The 15,317-nt window shown below is 48.1% G+C and overlaps 1 protein-coding gene across 1 annotated transcript; it reads left to right on the top strand.

The window, feature by feature from the left end:
• The first annotated feature begins 2 nt into the window (after window positions 1–2).
• On the top strand, window positions 3–15,284 carry TTC16 (tetratricopeptide repeat domain 16). The gene is made up of 14 exons (XM_043986633.1): window positions 3–131; window positions 1,534–1,686; window positions 2,098–2,188; window positions 2,618–2,761; window positions 3,210–3,310; window positions 3,412–3,538; window positions 5,394–5,608; window positions 6,548–6,795; window positions 8,369–8,510; window positions 11,553–11,718; window positions 12,397–12,536; window positions 12,823–12,961; window positions 13,797–13,893; window positions 15,066–15,284. Exons 2-14 carry the CDS (start codon window positions 1,544–1,546, stop codon window positions 15,104–15,106), a joined length of 1,794 nt encoding a protein of 597 aa, XP_043842568.1. The 5' UTR covers window positions 3–131; window positions 1,534–1,543; the 3' UTR covers window positions 15,107–15,284.
• Window positions 15,285–15,317: the final 33 nt, after the last annotated feature.

Here is a 15,317-nt window from a genome sequence, read left to right as displayed (position 1 = left end):
GGTTGGAGACAGTTCGGGTGGCCGTCTACACTAAGGGATGGCATCACCAAGAGTAGCGCGGCCGCGGCCCGGCGCACGGTGGCTCCCCGCGCCCGCCCCAGGAAGCTCCAGAAGCAGACTTCCACTACTAGGTGAAGAGCCGCCGACCCGCCTCCACTCTGCCCGCGGGATACACCCCAGCACCCCGGGCAGAGTGCTGCCACCTTACGTGTGTTATCGTACCCCTCCCGTGAGGCGTGCGGGGAGGCGGGGCGGAGAGTCTGAGCTAGCCGGGTGACCTTGGGCAAGTGGCCTGACCAGTTTGCTGGCCTTGATCTTTATCAGGTCCCTTCCCCCAAACTTAAGAAAGAAGCCAAGGGGGGGGGAGAGGGAAGTGGGGGAGTGGAACCCTCTTATTGTCCCAGTTTATAGTTAAGGAAATTGAGACTGGGAGGTCGGGTTTGTTCTTGTTTGTGGCTGTTTTTTAAGTGTTCACATAGCCAGTTAAGTCCCGGACCCATCGCACCCTTTACGTACCATTTCCAGGGCTCTTCTTTGTACCTCACGACATCCCTAAACCCTGCCAGCGGCAGCTGTTTGCTGGAGGAATGTTCCCCCTATAGAATTATAAGTCTCTGGAGTTGCACCTCTAAAGGGCAGGCACCAGATTTTCATTTCTACTGTGCATCCCCAGCGCCCAACTTGAGATGGCGCTTAGTAGGCCCCTTAAGATATTTATCGATTCATTGATGCAAGCCCTTATTTGCAACCCGGAATTGGAATAGAATTTCTCCCTCCTAGCCGGTCTTTTGAATTCTTTTGTAATTCATGAAAATACAAGATGTATGGGGTGGGGGCGGGTGGGGAAGTGTCCAACTGAGGAAGACAACTTTAAATCTTTTTTATTATTTTATAAAGGGAGGGAGCTGAGATATGAAGAGAGTGAAGGCTAAAAAGGGTATATAAAGTGTTCTCCGGGTTCTCTTGAAAGCCATATTAGATGTTATTACTTCTAAAAGGGGTAGAATTCCTTTGGAGCAGTCTGGGTGTGGCCAGGCGGGGGCGTGGCCAGGTGGGGGCGTGGCCTTCTGTCTTAGGTGCTTAGTAACTACCTAACTGCCTTTGCCTTTGGCTGGGAGACCCTCATAGAGCATTGCGGTAGGGTCTTTAATGAGGACAGGGCATTCGGGACAATTGTCAAGGGTCCTGAGAGCCCAGAAAGTCAGGAGTTGCCCAAAAAGTGAGCAGCAGGGAAGACTGTGTGGGACCAAGCAAAGTGCCCAGGTGTGGGAATCAGGAAACCTGAATCCAGGTTTGTCTCTGCCACTGACTAGGATGTATGGCCCCCGACATACTCCCTTTCCCCTCTTAACCTCGGTTATGGCCTCTATAATATGAATCACCTGGACTAGCTATTGGATCTCTTCCAGCTCTAATAGTCTGTAGTTCTGAAGCTTTGGAAAGGTAGGCTAAGGCCAGATGATTCTGGAAAGCCTTGAATGCTGAGCTAAAGCACTCAGGTAATCTCAAACTCTAAGATTCTCTGGTTCTCAGGGACAAAATTATGGCTCTGGAGAAGATACATGAAGAAGAGCTAGAGGAGCCGACCTTGGCTCGGATCTTGGGAACCAGCACTGTTTTCCGGGGACTTGAACAACCGAAATTGTCAATCAGAGGCCTTCTCTTGCCAAACAGGATCAAAGAGCAGTAAGTGTGGGCCTCCTCTACCCCCATTTCCTCCCTGCCCCCAGTCCCTATCTCTTGGAGATCCAGGCCTCATGAAACCCTAGGTTCCCAGGGAGTTAAGAGGTCTAGGGCCTAGTCCAAGATTTACCAGTTACTGTGACCATAGACACTTTTTCTGGACCTGTTTCCTTATCTGTTAAGGGGGATAACACCTTCCCTGCTGGGAGGTGCATTCCCACCCGGCCTCCAAGTTTCAGGATTTTATGGCTTCCTCCAGGAAGCCATTTGCCCTTCTTTACAGTGCAGTCCTTCCTTCCCTGAGCCCCCACCACGCTAGACTGAGGAGCACTGACCACTTGTGCCTTTTACCTTTTGGCCCTCCCAACTCCTCTCACCCCCAACCTACTTGTCTGCCTGGTCATCTGTCCACAGCTTTCATCATGGGCAGGACGCCATGTCCAGTGGGGAGTGGGAAAAGGCTGTACTCTCCTTCTCCAAAGCCATCAACCTTAATCCCCAGCTGGTGAGAATGGGAGAAAATGGAGAGAGCAAAAACTCTCTCCTCTCCCACGACCCCCCCCATCCCCTCCCAGCCAATTATTGGGGTGGCCATGGGCCTCTCCAAAACCCAAAGGGCAAGCAAATTTTCTGCCAAGCTCCTGCAATCCCCCTTCTTGGTGCCACTCCCATTGGGCCCATGGATTCCTCGGTACCTTCTATACTGAACACCCATCCTCTAACTTGAAAGTGACTTCCCCTTATTGCACTCCAATTTCACCTCCTGACAAATCCTCTAGTCCATGTTTAGACTAGAGGATGTCAAAGGTCCTTTCTTTATCTGAGATTTCATGAGTCTGGTGCTTATTTTGACAGTGGAAGCTGGTCTAGACTCGGCTGGACAAAATAAAAACTTGCTTTCCCTGGGTATCTTCCCTCTCCACCTCTGCCACAGGTGGAATGCTATGTGCTTCGGGCTGAGGCCTATCTCCAGTTGTGTGACTTTGCTTCAGCGGCCCAGAACTTTCGAAAGGCTGCCCTGTTAGCCCCTCACCGGGCCCAGTTTATGGACCGCCTCTGCTTTGTCCTCTATCTGGAGGTGGGTTACCCAGTCCTGCCAGGGGATAGGGATCCACCTCTTCTGTCCCCTTCCAGAGGGGCAGAGGGGCTGCAGGGACTCAAGGCTTTCTGTCTCATTCTGGGGTGGGCTGTCAGCCTGTGTCTGCCCATCCTTGTGTCTGCCTCACCCTGTTTGTTCTGTGCTTATCCCGCTGGTGCTTCCCCTCTCACTCCCTGCCTCCCACCTCTCTCCATGTCTGTTTCTCTCTCTCCCATGCCAATAGCTGCTTCTTTTTCTCCCCTTTCCTAGCTCCTCTCTTTTCTGTCTCTGTAGCTCTCTTGGTCTCCTCCTCTGTCTCTGTCTCCTTTGCCTCTTCCTCTCTCCTCTTGTGTCTCATCTCTCCCACCTCTCAGTGCATTCCCAGCTGTCCTAACAGCCTGGGAGGGGATCAGAGCCACCTGTGGATGCCTGCCTCCACCCCCCCCAGGGCCAGTGTCTCTTTGAACAACAGTCATACATGAAAGCCTTAGACCTCTTCACCCAGGCTTCGGAGCTGCAGCCTAATAAGCCCTCCTACCGCTTCCGCAGGTAACCCTGTGGCCTTAAGGGCTGGAGAGAGGGGGGCAGGGAATAGGGCTGGGAGGGAAGTCTCCCTCATCTGGGCATGCCCTCCCTCCACCTTATTCTAGCATCGCTTGCCTTTTGGCCATGAAACGACATCAGGAATGCCTCCAGATGATCTCAAAAGAGTTGAAGCAGAAGCCCAACCCTGATGTCTTCATCCTCCGGGCACGACTCTATAATTACTTCCTAAAGGTAGAACCCGAACCAACCTCCTCCTCATCAGGCAGGACGGGACCACAGTTCAGTCCCTAAGCTCAGCGCCACACTTAGGACTGAATGGAAATGGCACTTGAGATCCCAGCTTTGCGCTTAGCTCCAGCCCCAGCCAGTTCAGAATGTAGATGGCTTAAAGGGTAGTGATATCAAATAAGATCAAGCTTTAAATGCCAGGCTGAGGAGCTGTAGTTTTTCCTAAAGGCAATAGGGAGCCATTGAAGGCTTTTGAGGAGGGGAATGACATATTATATAGTCAGACCTGTGCTTTAGAAATATAAATTTGGCAACTATGTAGAGGAATTCAAGTCAATACACATTTATCAAGTACCTACTGTATGCCAAGCACTGTGCTGAATACTTTCTAAAAAGTGCTGGGTGGCACAGTGGATAGAGCACCGGCCCTGGAGTCAGGAGGACCTGAGTTCAAATCTGGCCTCAGACACTTAACACTTACTAGCTGTGTGACCCTGGGCAAGTCACTTAACCCCAATTGCCTCACCTTAAAAAAAAAAAAGGCAAAAATAGGTTTGGAGCTCACAGTCTAATAAAGGATTAAAGAGGGAAGAAACTGAAGCTTGGAGTCCAATTAGGAGTTTGTTGCAGTAGGTCTTTTGAAAAATGATGAGGTCTGGGATAGAATGGGTGAATGGGAGCCCCTGTGAGCAGGGGGAAAGGAACAAATCTGAGAGATTTTAGAAGTAGAAGTGACAAGATTTGGCAACTGAGTGAATGCGGAAGGTGAAGGAGAAGAGAGTCAGGAATGACTCCAAGGTTATAACTTACCCTTTTGAAGTTTACAAAAGACTTTAATCATCATAATCTTGAGAGAAGTAGGACAAAAATGATCCCCATTTTATAGATGAGGAAACTGAGGCAGAGAGAAATGTGGCAACTCGCCCAGAGTCACACAGCTGGATTCATCCTTGGTTCTCCTGACTTCTGACAAGTCCATTGATCTTTCCACTGCCTAGTGGAGTAGTTCTAAATTACTGTTGGTGAGCTGTGGTCTGAGATGTGTTAGAGTTTGCTGGGACAAGACCTGCGGGTCTAACCCTGCCTCTGTCCTGAACTCATAGCATGACTTTTGGGCAAGCTGCTGGTCCCCCATTTCCTTCTTTATAAAACCAAAGTGCAGGGACTCGATGGTCTCCAAGGGACCATCCTTCCCTAACATTCTGATGAATCAGCTCATTGTGATTCTGTTTTGCCTCATTCTGATAGAAGTGGCAGGCTAGAGTGCTGGACCAGAAGTCACCTGAGCTCAAGTCCTCCCTCAGATACTAGCTGTGTAGCCCCGGGGAAGTCACTTAACTTCTCTCTGTCTAAATTTTCTAATCAGTAAATTGGGGATTATAATAGCACCTACCTTAGAGGGTCATTGTGAGGATTAATAACATACATATAGCACTTTATGGGCAGCTAGGTGGCTCAGATAGAGCGCTGGGCCTGGTTTCATGAAGACTCATCTTCCTGAGTTCAAATCTGGCCTCAAAGACTTAGTGAAAGCTGTGTGACCTTGGGCAAGTCACTTACTCCTGTTTGTCTCAATTTCCTCATCTGTAAAATGAACTGGAGAAGAGAACCCCAAATGGGTTCATGAAGAGTTGGACATAACTGAAAAGCGGCTGAACAACAGCACTTTATAACAAAGAGCTATATAAATGTTAGCTATTATTCTAACCCACCAATTGTCAAGGATGAGGCTATGACTATGACTCAGCCCAGCTGAATCGAGACACGGGCAGGACCAAAAAGGGGGAAGGATCCCTGACCATTCAGGGGAGCAATTCTAACTATTGCCTCTTGCTCTACTTTCCACCCCTGCTGCCAGCCGAATCAATGTTACCAGGATCTGCACCGAGCCCTCAGCATTAAGTCTGAGCACCCTGAGGCCAACACACTGCTGGAGAAATTGTTGGCCCAGGCCAGGAAGGCCCGGGAGGAAGCAGTGGTCATGGCCTTGAAGGGGAGCCTGGAGGATTCTTTGATCCGGATCAACTGTGCCATTGAAAATAGCCCGATGGACCCTGGCTACTACTTGTTCAGGTATAATTACAATAGTAATAATAAGTGATGAATAATTAATATATTAAAAATAATAAAAGGAGCAGCTAGGTGGAACAGTGGATAGAGTGCTGAGCCTGGAGTCAGGAAGACTTGAGTTCAAATCTGGCCTCAAACATTTAGTGAAAGCTGTGTGACCTTAGGCAAATCACTTAACAGTGTTTGCCTCAATTTCCTCATCTGTAAAATGGGCTGGAGAAGAAAATGGCAAACCACTCCAATATCTTTGCCAAGGAAACTCCCCCGAAAAAGTAGTTACAGAGAGTCAGATGGGACTGAAAACAACTGAATGCCAAAAAATGAATGAAAGAATGACTTAGTAGCTAGCATTCATAAAGCCCTTTACAAATATTATTTGGTTTTCTTCATAATAACCTTGTGAGATAGGTATAATTCCCATCTTATAGATGAAGAAACTGAGGCAGACAGTGGTCAAGTACGTTGTCTAGGGACTGTGCATGGCTAGTAAGTATCTGAGGTAGGATTTGAATTCAGGTCTTCCTAACCCCAGGTTCCACTCTTTATCCATTGTGCTACCTCACTGCCCCTAACAATTGCTTGAACAAACATGCTCTGGTGCATACCAAGATAAAACACAACCCAGTGCCTTCCATCACAGCAGGATGGAGAATATATTCCATCCACAAACGGAATAGGATGGGATGGGGAGAGGAGAAAGTGACAAGAGAGACATTTCTATCAGCCAGACGGATCAAAGGTCACTGAGACCCCATCCCGCTTGGACAAGTTAGGATTCTGTGCTTTTCAGATGGAAGGATCAAGGCCTGAGTCTAGGGACCTGTGGGAGGTGGACAGATACAGCCAGAGATGATCAGGCTGGATCCCCTCCCTGTCAGCAGAAGCCTAGGCCTGCCACCTGGTGGGTCGGGGAGCCAGACCTCTTGTCTCCTCTCCTCCCAGGGGCACTCTGTTTCGGAGGCTTAAAGACTTTGATGCAGCCATTGAAGACTTTCTCAAATCTCTGGAGTTATGCCCAGAAGACGAGGATAACGAGATTGCCAAGCAGGCCCAGCGCCAGCTGCTGCTCACCTACAATGACTTTGCGGTCTTCTGCTATAGCAAGGGTGCCTATGAGGAAGGTGTGTTGCTCCTCAACAAGGCCCTAAGGGGAGAAAAAAGAGAGAAGGGCATCTACATCAACAGAGGGGGTGAGCTGTCCTGAGGATCCTTCTGGGCGGTGGGGAAGGGCTGGGGAGGTCCCTCATCATGTGTCTAGGGGCATGGGAAGGGCTTCAGAGGATGGAGAGGTGGAAGGGACCTGGGAGGTCCTTGGGTCCCCTCCCCTCATTCTGCATCTTAGGCAGAATGAAAGAAGGCAGCACCAGAGTGGAACCCCAGAGGCAGGTTCTCTAGCCCTGAATCCAAGCATCTTGTGTGCTGCTGACTGCACGGGCAGCTAGCTGTCTCTCTTCCACCTCCCTGTCCTTTCTAGCCAGGTCCATCACTTCATGGATCACTCCTGGAGGAGTCCAGCCTTATCTCTGCCTTTGCTCATGCCTTCTTCCTCTCTTGGAATGCCCTTCCCTCTCCCTTCTGCTTCTCCAAATCCTATCAGTCCTACAGGGTCCAGTTCACACTCTACTTCATCTAGGAAGTCCTTCCCAAGTAACCCCTGGTTTCCCTCCTCCTCAGAATTACAGCACTTAATGTCATGCTCCCTCCTTGTGGTGTGTAGGGGACAGGCCCCCCCCCCCCGCCGCCCCGGGGCTCCAAGGCTGTGCCAGTCTGGTTATAGTGAACAGACAGACTGTAGGCCTGTTATCTGAGGACCAGCCTCGCTAAGCTTTGGAGACTTGCCACCAGGGTGGCCCCTCTCAAAGACTGTCTTCATTAAGTCACAGAAGGGCTACAATTTGCATCCTTGGAGGTGGCCCACACAATGAAAGACCCATAGAGTACTGGGAGTTTGCCAATCCCTATCAAAACATCCATCTTTTGGGGGTGGTGAGTGGGAGTGGGTAGAGGTGTTTGGAGAAGGAAGGTACCCAGAGCCACTGGAGAAATATATAAAATAGTTATGCAAATTAAACATTTACTGCCAAATTTTTCATGACCCCTCATTCATTTATGCCACATGGGGTCACGACCCACATTTTAAGAACCTTTGGTGTAGTGAACCTTCCCAAGGAGAAAAATTTCTCTTGTGATATAGATTTGTACCTGTCTGGAATTTATAGTCTTATAGGTTAGCCTGGGGCATTGAGAGGTCACCCAGCCAGGATGGATCTGGGGAAGGATTTGAACCCAGATTTTCTTGCCTCCCAAGGCCAGCTTATTGTGAATTGCCGTTCACAGATACAGCTTTTAATTATTTGCCTTAATAGAAGGAAGAGACACGGACAATACAAAACTACATATGGTCAAAAAATCAGCGGTATTTGGCTTTGAAAATGAGACTAGGCTCAGATATGTGTGCTCACAGGTGTTCCCAAGCCCACAGCCTATAGTTGTCCTTTTCCCCAGCTAGACCTGCCCAAGCCCTCTAAACTCGGATTGAATCTGGGGAGCAGCAGAGGAGTAACAGGGTCCCTAAGGATGATTCCTGTGGGAATGAAGGGGTAGGCAGGAGGAGGGCAGAATCCTAGCTAAGTGATGAATGCTGAAGGTCTGAGACAGTGAGTGGAGGGGCTGACCACGGTGAGGAGGAGGAAGGTTGTGGGGCTCGGGTCAGACAAGGAGGCCGGCGCCTTCCCCCTTCCTCCTCTCTGCCTTCCTATATAGACTGTTTCTTCAAACTTGGAGAGCTGACCTTTGCTGAAGCTGATTACCTGGAGGCACTGACACTGGCCCCTGGGGACCAGGGTGCTCGGTACCGCATGGGGATGCTTCAGGAGAAGCTGGGCCTTCGTAAACATCACCTGAGGTGCGTGGGGGCCCCTGGAACAACTGGGCTCAAGGGCAAGCCATTGGCCAAAGGGGCTTCACAAGCCCTTTCTCCCGGGGGGGGGGGGGCTTCAGCCTGGCACTAGGTTAGCCAGGCAAATAAATACCCGGGCAGCCTTTGCAGGGTGCCTGAGGCACTAACTCTACCTCCCTACTTCTTGGTGCAGTGCCTTCTGTGCTTCCCATTACTGCTGCTTAAGACACAGCAGCCCAGGGGGCAACTAGGTGGCGCAGTGGATAAGCACCGGCCCTGGATTCAGGAGGACCTGAGTTCAAATCCAGCCTCAGACACTTGACACTAACTAGCTGTGTGACCCTGGGCAAGTCACTTAACCATCATTGCTCAGCAAAAAAACAAAACCAAAAAACCCCCAAAAAACAAGCAAACAAAAAAACACAGCAGCCCAAGAACTTGCCTTCTGTAGACTCCTATGTCCTGTTCTCAGCCTACTCCCCCACCAGCAAAGGTGCTTGGGAAACCTAAACTAAAGCTTTCTAGTTCAATTAATTTGGATAGCATGCAGGACTTGGAGTCAAGAAGACTTGGGTTCAAATCCTGCCTCTTATGAACAGGTCATTAAGGGCTTCTTCCCCTTGTCCCCTCCCAAATGTATATCTGTTGAAGTTTTTCCTTTCCTTCAAGGTGTCTTCCATGAAGTCTTCATTGAAACTCCCCTAAAATTTCTCTTGGTACTTCATTTGGATTTCTCCTTTGCCATTTCATTAACTCCCTTGTATTATAGTTTATGTATGTACTTGTTTTTCCTGCTCCCCTCACCATACCATCACTGGATTCTAGCTTCTTCGAGAACAGAGCCTGTGTCATTTCTGTCTAACACAGTGCTTTGCATATGGTGGGCAAAATTTTAATGTTTGTTGAATTGAATTAATAGGGGGAATAAAAAAAATACAGAAATTGGAGCAGTGCTCATTGACTCTTTCCCCTCCCACCAAAGTCAGTGTGAGATTAAGGGAGAAAATACATGAGAAAGGTTTCTGAGCTCTTGAGCAGAAAGGTGCTATATGTTTTGCAGGACTGCTCATGTATAGCTTATATTGAATTGCTTGAGTTCTTGGGGGAGGGGAGGGAGGGAGGAAGGAAGAGAATTTGGAACACAAAGTTAAAAAAATTAATGTCAAAATTTGTATTTATCTGTAATTTGGGAAAAATAAAATTCTAAATAAATAGAAAGGTGCTATAAAAAATTTAGGGACAGGGGCAGCTAGGTGGTGCAGTGGATAAAGCACCAGCCCTGGATTCAGGAGGACCTGAGTTCAAATCCGGCCTCAGACATTTGACAATTCACTAGCTGTGTGACCCTGGGCAAGTCACTTAACCCTCATTGTCCTGCCCAAAAACAAAACAAAAAAACAAAAAACAAAAAACAGTTTAGGGACCACTGAGTTAAAAGCGACCCTAGAGATTATCCCATCCAACCCATTCATTTCAGAGAGGAAATAGGTTCAAGGAGTTTTGCTTAAAATTATGGGCAGATCCATGATTACAGCCCAGGTCTCCCAACTCTCAATTCTGTACATTTTCTTTTTTCTCCTTTTAACATGTTTTCAGTTTGCTTTTTTATTCCTTTATATCACTGTCAGTCTTCCATGTCTTCTCCCTTACCAATAGAGTCTTATATAACAGATAAGTAAGTACCTTTACCTGTGGGCACTCTGCCCAAAGGAATACAAATTTGCAGAAATTTCAAAAGATTTCTTGGGGTTTACCTACAAAATATCTTCCAAGGGCTACTCCTTAAACCTAAATAACTCTGGCCCTCTAGATTGGCCAACAATAGGTCTCAGCCCAGGCCTCATTTTGCCATAGTTTGGCCTCTTGATGGCTCAGGGTGTCTAAATAGCAGTTGTATCTCTTTAGGTCAGAAACCCTGAGGGCCTGTTTTTTTTGCTTTTGGGTTTGTGTGTGTGTGTGTGGGGGGGTTGGACTAGGTAAAAGATGCCCTTCTTTGCCTCCCTTCTTACCTAGTCTTAATCACTGAATGGGCATTGCCTAAGGCAAACTGAGACCAGTGAAAGGCCTTAGCTTAAAAGGCCAAGGTCTTCCACTACATTGAGGTCATCTCCAGTAGTTGTGATAATATATCTTGTCACTGGACCCAGATGGCTCCAGAGGCTACTGGGGACTTTGCACAGCCCTTCCTCACTTAAATCCAGTTCATTGCACGTTATGATATCTGTCATGGTCCTCTTTGAGAACAACAACAACAAACAACAACAATAGATAAGTAAGTACAGTCGAGCAAAACAGATCAGCCTATTGATCAATAGGATGGCCAAGTCTGAAAATGTATGTCTCATTTTGTACCCATTGTCCTTTGCTGCATAAACAAAAAAGGAAAATATAGAACAGAACAAACTATTGGAGAAATTAGAGCTGCAGGATTTAAGGTGTTTCCTTAATGGGAACATTAAAGAATATTTATATTCTCAGTACCACATGGTACCTTTACAAAAATAGACCATGTGCTAAGGGCAGAGAGAATTTATAAATAAATTTAAGAAAGAAATACTAAACACATCCTTTACAGATTATAGTACCATAAAAAGTAATCGATATATAGAGATCACAAACCAAAGATACAGACCTAAATGGAGACTTATTAATGGTATCCTAAATAATGAGTGGGTAAAAGAACAGATCATAGAAATAGTTTGTAACTATGTGAAAAGCAATAATAATGAGACTATATACCACAATTTCGAGGATTCAGCTAAAGCATTCCTCAGAGGAAAAACTATTTCTGAAAACATCTATTAACAAAATATAAAAAGAAAGGATGCAAATAATTTTTCTGCTACTTATCAAGTGATGCTGCTACTGATGATGATTTTAGGACCAAGGGTTAGGAAGGAAGGATCCTCCTGTTAAACCTAACAATTTCCTAGTCACACCAGACCTTTTTAAGGCCCAAAGCACATGAACTAGGGTTAGTTTTCATGCTTGGTTTCAGCCATAGCTCCATTGGCTCCAACAAAGGTTGATTCTTTCTACTATTTCTAGACAATACCACAAGGCTGAAAAACACTTCACTTCTGCCATTGAGTACAACCCAGAGAGAGCAAACTTCTACCTCCTCCGTGCCAAGAGCCGACTAATGCTGCAGGATATCTTTGGGGCTCGTCAAGATGTTGCCACTGTGCTGCTTCTCAACCCCAAACACCCTCAGGTAGGCTGTTGCACATCTGCTTTCCTCCAACCTGGCCCTGATCAGTGGTATTCAACAAAGTCATTAGGAACTTACTCTGTACAAGGCCCTGGGGATAAAAGGTTTTTTTTAAAAATTATATACTTGGGGGGCGGGGCAGCTAGATGGTCTAGTGGATAAAGCACTGGCCCTGGATTCAGGAGGACCTGAGTTAAAATCTGGCCTCAGACACTTGACACTTACCAGCCGTTTGACCCTGGGAAAGTCACTTAACCCTCACTGCCCCACAAAAGGAAAAAAAGGAAAAAAATATATAATTCCCATCCATAAGGTGTTTACACTCTAAGTGGGGGACATGACCCATGTGCAGATAACTGTAGGAATGATAAGGGAAAAAAAGACACAGAAAAGGTGTTTTATGAACATCTGAGGGAGAAGATAACATTTCGCTCTTTCACAGCAGTTCTGATTAGTGGGAAGACAAAGCTGGAGACTAGTGGCTAGAATGATTTTACATCTGTTATAGATTTTTAGATGCTATCCATGACCACAGAACCTTGGCAGTTCTAGTAACACCTGATTACAAAGGATTGTTCTTTCAAGTTCACAAGTTGTGCAGGAAGAATCTGGTTTCCTCAGGCCAGACTTGGGGATCCCAAATCTACATCCCCCCATTCACCTTCCCTCTCTTCCTCACAGCTGGTTCCTATGATGGCAAACCTCTTCCCCGGCCTATCCACAGAGGCTGTGCTGAATAGCAAGACAATGGTGATGGCTAAAACCATCCTGGAGCGGGCACTGCAGAACCAGATTCTCCACTTCCCCCAGGATATCCTGGGGTCAGCTTCATCTCAGGGGACTTACCCAGGGGGCAATGCTAGACGGGAAGAGGATGGTGCAAAAGTGGAGGAGGGGGGCATTAGCTTTCCTGGGGGAGAAAACAGGGTCCTGAGTTCACAGTTAGGCATTTTGGGAACTTGCAGAGACTGAGTAGGTGGGCTAATCTCACCCCATACCTTGTGTATCCAGGTGAAATCTGGTTCCAACAAACAGCAGGCTAATCTTGAGGGGGAAAGAGAAGTCCACTAAACTCTGTGGATGTCATTGCCCTTTCCCTTCCTGCAGGCTCCTGAACAAGGATGCTTCCATGGAGAAGGATCTGAACAAGATGCCAGACACCACTCCCTCTACAGAGCAGGCCCCTAACTCTGGAGAGACAGGGCTCCTTGACAACATTTCTTTGAGTCCCACATCAGAGAACCAGGCAAGGGAAGGGAGGTGGGAGGCTTTGCTCCTTGGGACCTCACACCTGGCAGGTTTCAGACCTAGGGAGGGAAGATAACCTTTGTTTCCCACCTCTAATGTCTTAAACTTGGGTTGGTAGGGCCACACTATTAAGGCTTCAGGGCTCAGATCATCGATAGACTCCACTAACATCCCACACCCTTACCTGGCCATTCGTTGTATGGAGGTGACACTGGGCTCTCTGAGGCTGTGCCAAGAGAGCAATAATGCTGGCAGGATTTGGAAAGACTTCCAATATAGGCCCTGCAGCAGCCTGCCTGCCTGTCGTCCAAGGACTGTTGTAGTTCAGTTTGGAATGGCTCAATTACTGGCCAGCCCACAAGAGCCTTCTTGGATCACTGCAGCTACTAAGTCCGTTTATTACCAAGTCACAGTTGTACTTGCTTAGTTTAAACTCCACGTGCATAGGTGGAATTTAAGCAGACACACTTGCAGAATCAGAGATCCCTGATGACTGAATTCTAGGAAAGGCCTCAATACAATGCCATGCAGGATGGATTGAAACAGAAAAGGTTGTTTGGCCTAGAGAAGACTTAGCTAGAGACATGTTGGGGGTCTTCAAATATCCGAAGCCCACCCTATCACATGGGACTATATGGCTTACTCTGGGTCCAGGTTGGAAAGTCATAGGGTGACCAAGCTAGACCAAAGGAAGGACTTCCAAAGGGCGCTGTCCAGCAATGGAAAATGAGGGAGTGGCCTCTGGCAGAGGCCGGATTCCTTCCTGCCTTGGGGAAGAGGGTTGTTGGGACTAGCTGGTCTCCAGGGTCCCTTCCAACTCTGAGACTATACAGTTCCTTAAGGAGCAGGCTATGATCGAGAACAACCCAAAGCTAGCAGTGAGTCAAGAGGAACATCCTGGAAGCTCCACAGGGAACCAGGCTTCTACTGGTAAGTTCTGAACCCAGGGCTGCCTCACTAGGTGGGGGAGAATGAGCCCTAGCCCCTTTCCTTCCACAGACAGAGGCTTAACAAGTTTCCAGCTTTGCAGGGTCACCTCGAACAAGTCACTTCCCCTCTGCAGGCCTCAGTTTCCCTATTTGCAATAACCACACTCATGTGTATAGATAGTGCCCTATGGTGGATGGAGCCCTTCTATCTACCTGTAGCCAGGCTGGCCCTCAGGCACACTTTGCTCCCAGGCTTGCTCCTGACCTGCCAAGGTGTATGGTCGATGGGCCCTTGGCACAGTCCTGAGTCCCTTGGGAGCAATGAAATGAAAGAAAATAATAAGACGCGTTTGTCTGGCACTCTACAGGTGACAGAGCTTTTTGATGTGTGCCGCCTCATTTGGGCCTCACAGTAACTCTGGGAGGTAAGACAGGGATCCTTAACCATTCTACAGATGAAGAAATTGAGGCCCAGAGAAGGGAGATGATCCCAGGTCCAGCATGCACTCCACTATGCTGCACTGCCCCACTAGAAAGGGCATCTGCAGTGCAGGGGGGGCCAGAGCTAGACTCAGAGGACACTCCCATGGGACTTGGACAAATAGCCTTGCCTCTCTGAGCCTCAGTTTCCTCAACTATAAAATGAGGCCAGAGGACTAAATAGCATACAAGATCTCTAACTCTAAATCCACAATCCTTTAAGGTAAGTGGTGCATGCGTTATCTTCACTTGACCAATGTGGAAACAACTCAGAGTAGTTAAGGGCTAGTAAGTGTCAGAACCAATTCTGACCCCAACAAGCCTCCTGACTCCAAAGCCAGTGAGTTCTCTTGGCGTGCAGCCCTGTGGTAAGTGGGGAGGCTGGAGCTGAGGCAAAGGGCCTTTCTAGAGCTGCCATTGCACAATCCTCTCTGTTCTGAGCTGGCAGCGAGGACTCCTAGGCCTTCCAGCCCTCTTCTCGGCTTATGGTGGGAATGCCTGGAAATCAACTCCACAGGCCACACAGGGAGCATCAAACTAGAGGGCCCAAAGGATGATGAAGGGTTTGACTTTCCTGGGGCTGAAGCCCGATGAGGCTTTAGGCCCAAACAAACATCTCCCTCTTAGGACTAGCCCGATCACCATCTGCAAGGAGAGAGGCGGGCCTCTTTCATGTACTTAATGTCTCCGTAGGGCAGACCCCCTCCTCGGAGGCCCAGACCGCTGCCACATAGACCCGAGTGAAGGCCAAGCCACAGTGGTCTTTCCCTGAACCAGTACGTTGACAACCCTGCCTCCTCTTTCCCAAGCCCAACAGGTGGGCGCTGTCCACATCCACCCTTGCATTCTGGGGGTAAGGGACAGGTCTGTGAGATAGACCTCTTGACACTGAGGAAAAGCCCTCAGCTCCTCTTTCATCTGCCCGGAGCCTCCAGCCCATCATCA

The sequence above is a fragment of the Dromiciops gliroides genome, chromosome 2 (genome assembly GCF_019393635.1).
Source record: "Dromiciops gliroides isolate mDroGli1 chromosome 2, mDroGli1.pri, whole genome shotgun sequence".
In the NCBI taxonomy this organism is placed as follows: domain Eukaryota; kingdom Metazoa; phylum Chordata; class Mammalia; order Microbiotheria; family Microbiotheriidae; genus Dromiciops; species Dromiciops gliroides.
Note: the sequence above shows the minus strand (reverse complement) of the source record. Positions and strands in the feature narration are given on the sequence as shown.

Excerpts from the sequence above, each read along its gene's own strand:
- TTC16 (XM_043986633.1), top strand. The coding sequence starts at position 1,544 with ATGGCTCTGGAGAAGATACATGAAGAAGAGCTAGAGGAGCCGACCTTG. Across the intron at positions 11,719-12,396 it reads TCAACCCCAAACACCCTCAG|CTGGTTCCTATGATGGCAAA; the intron begins GTAGGCTGTTGC and ends TCTTCCTCACAG. Across the intron at positions 12,537-12,822 it reads TTCCCCCAGGATATCCTGGG|GCTCCTGAACAAGGATGCTT; the intron begins GTCAGCTTCATC and ends CCCTTCCTGCAG.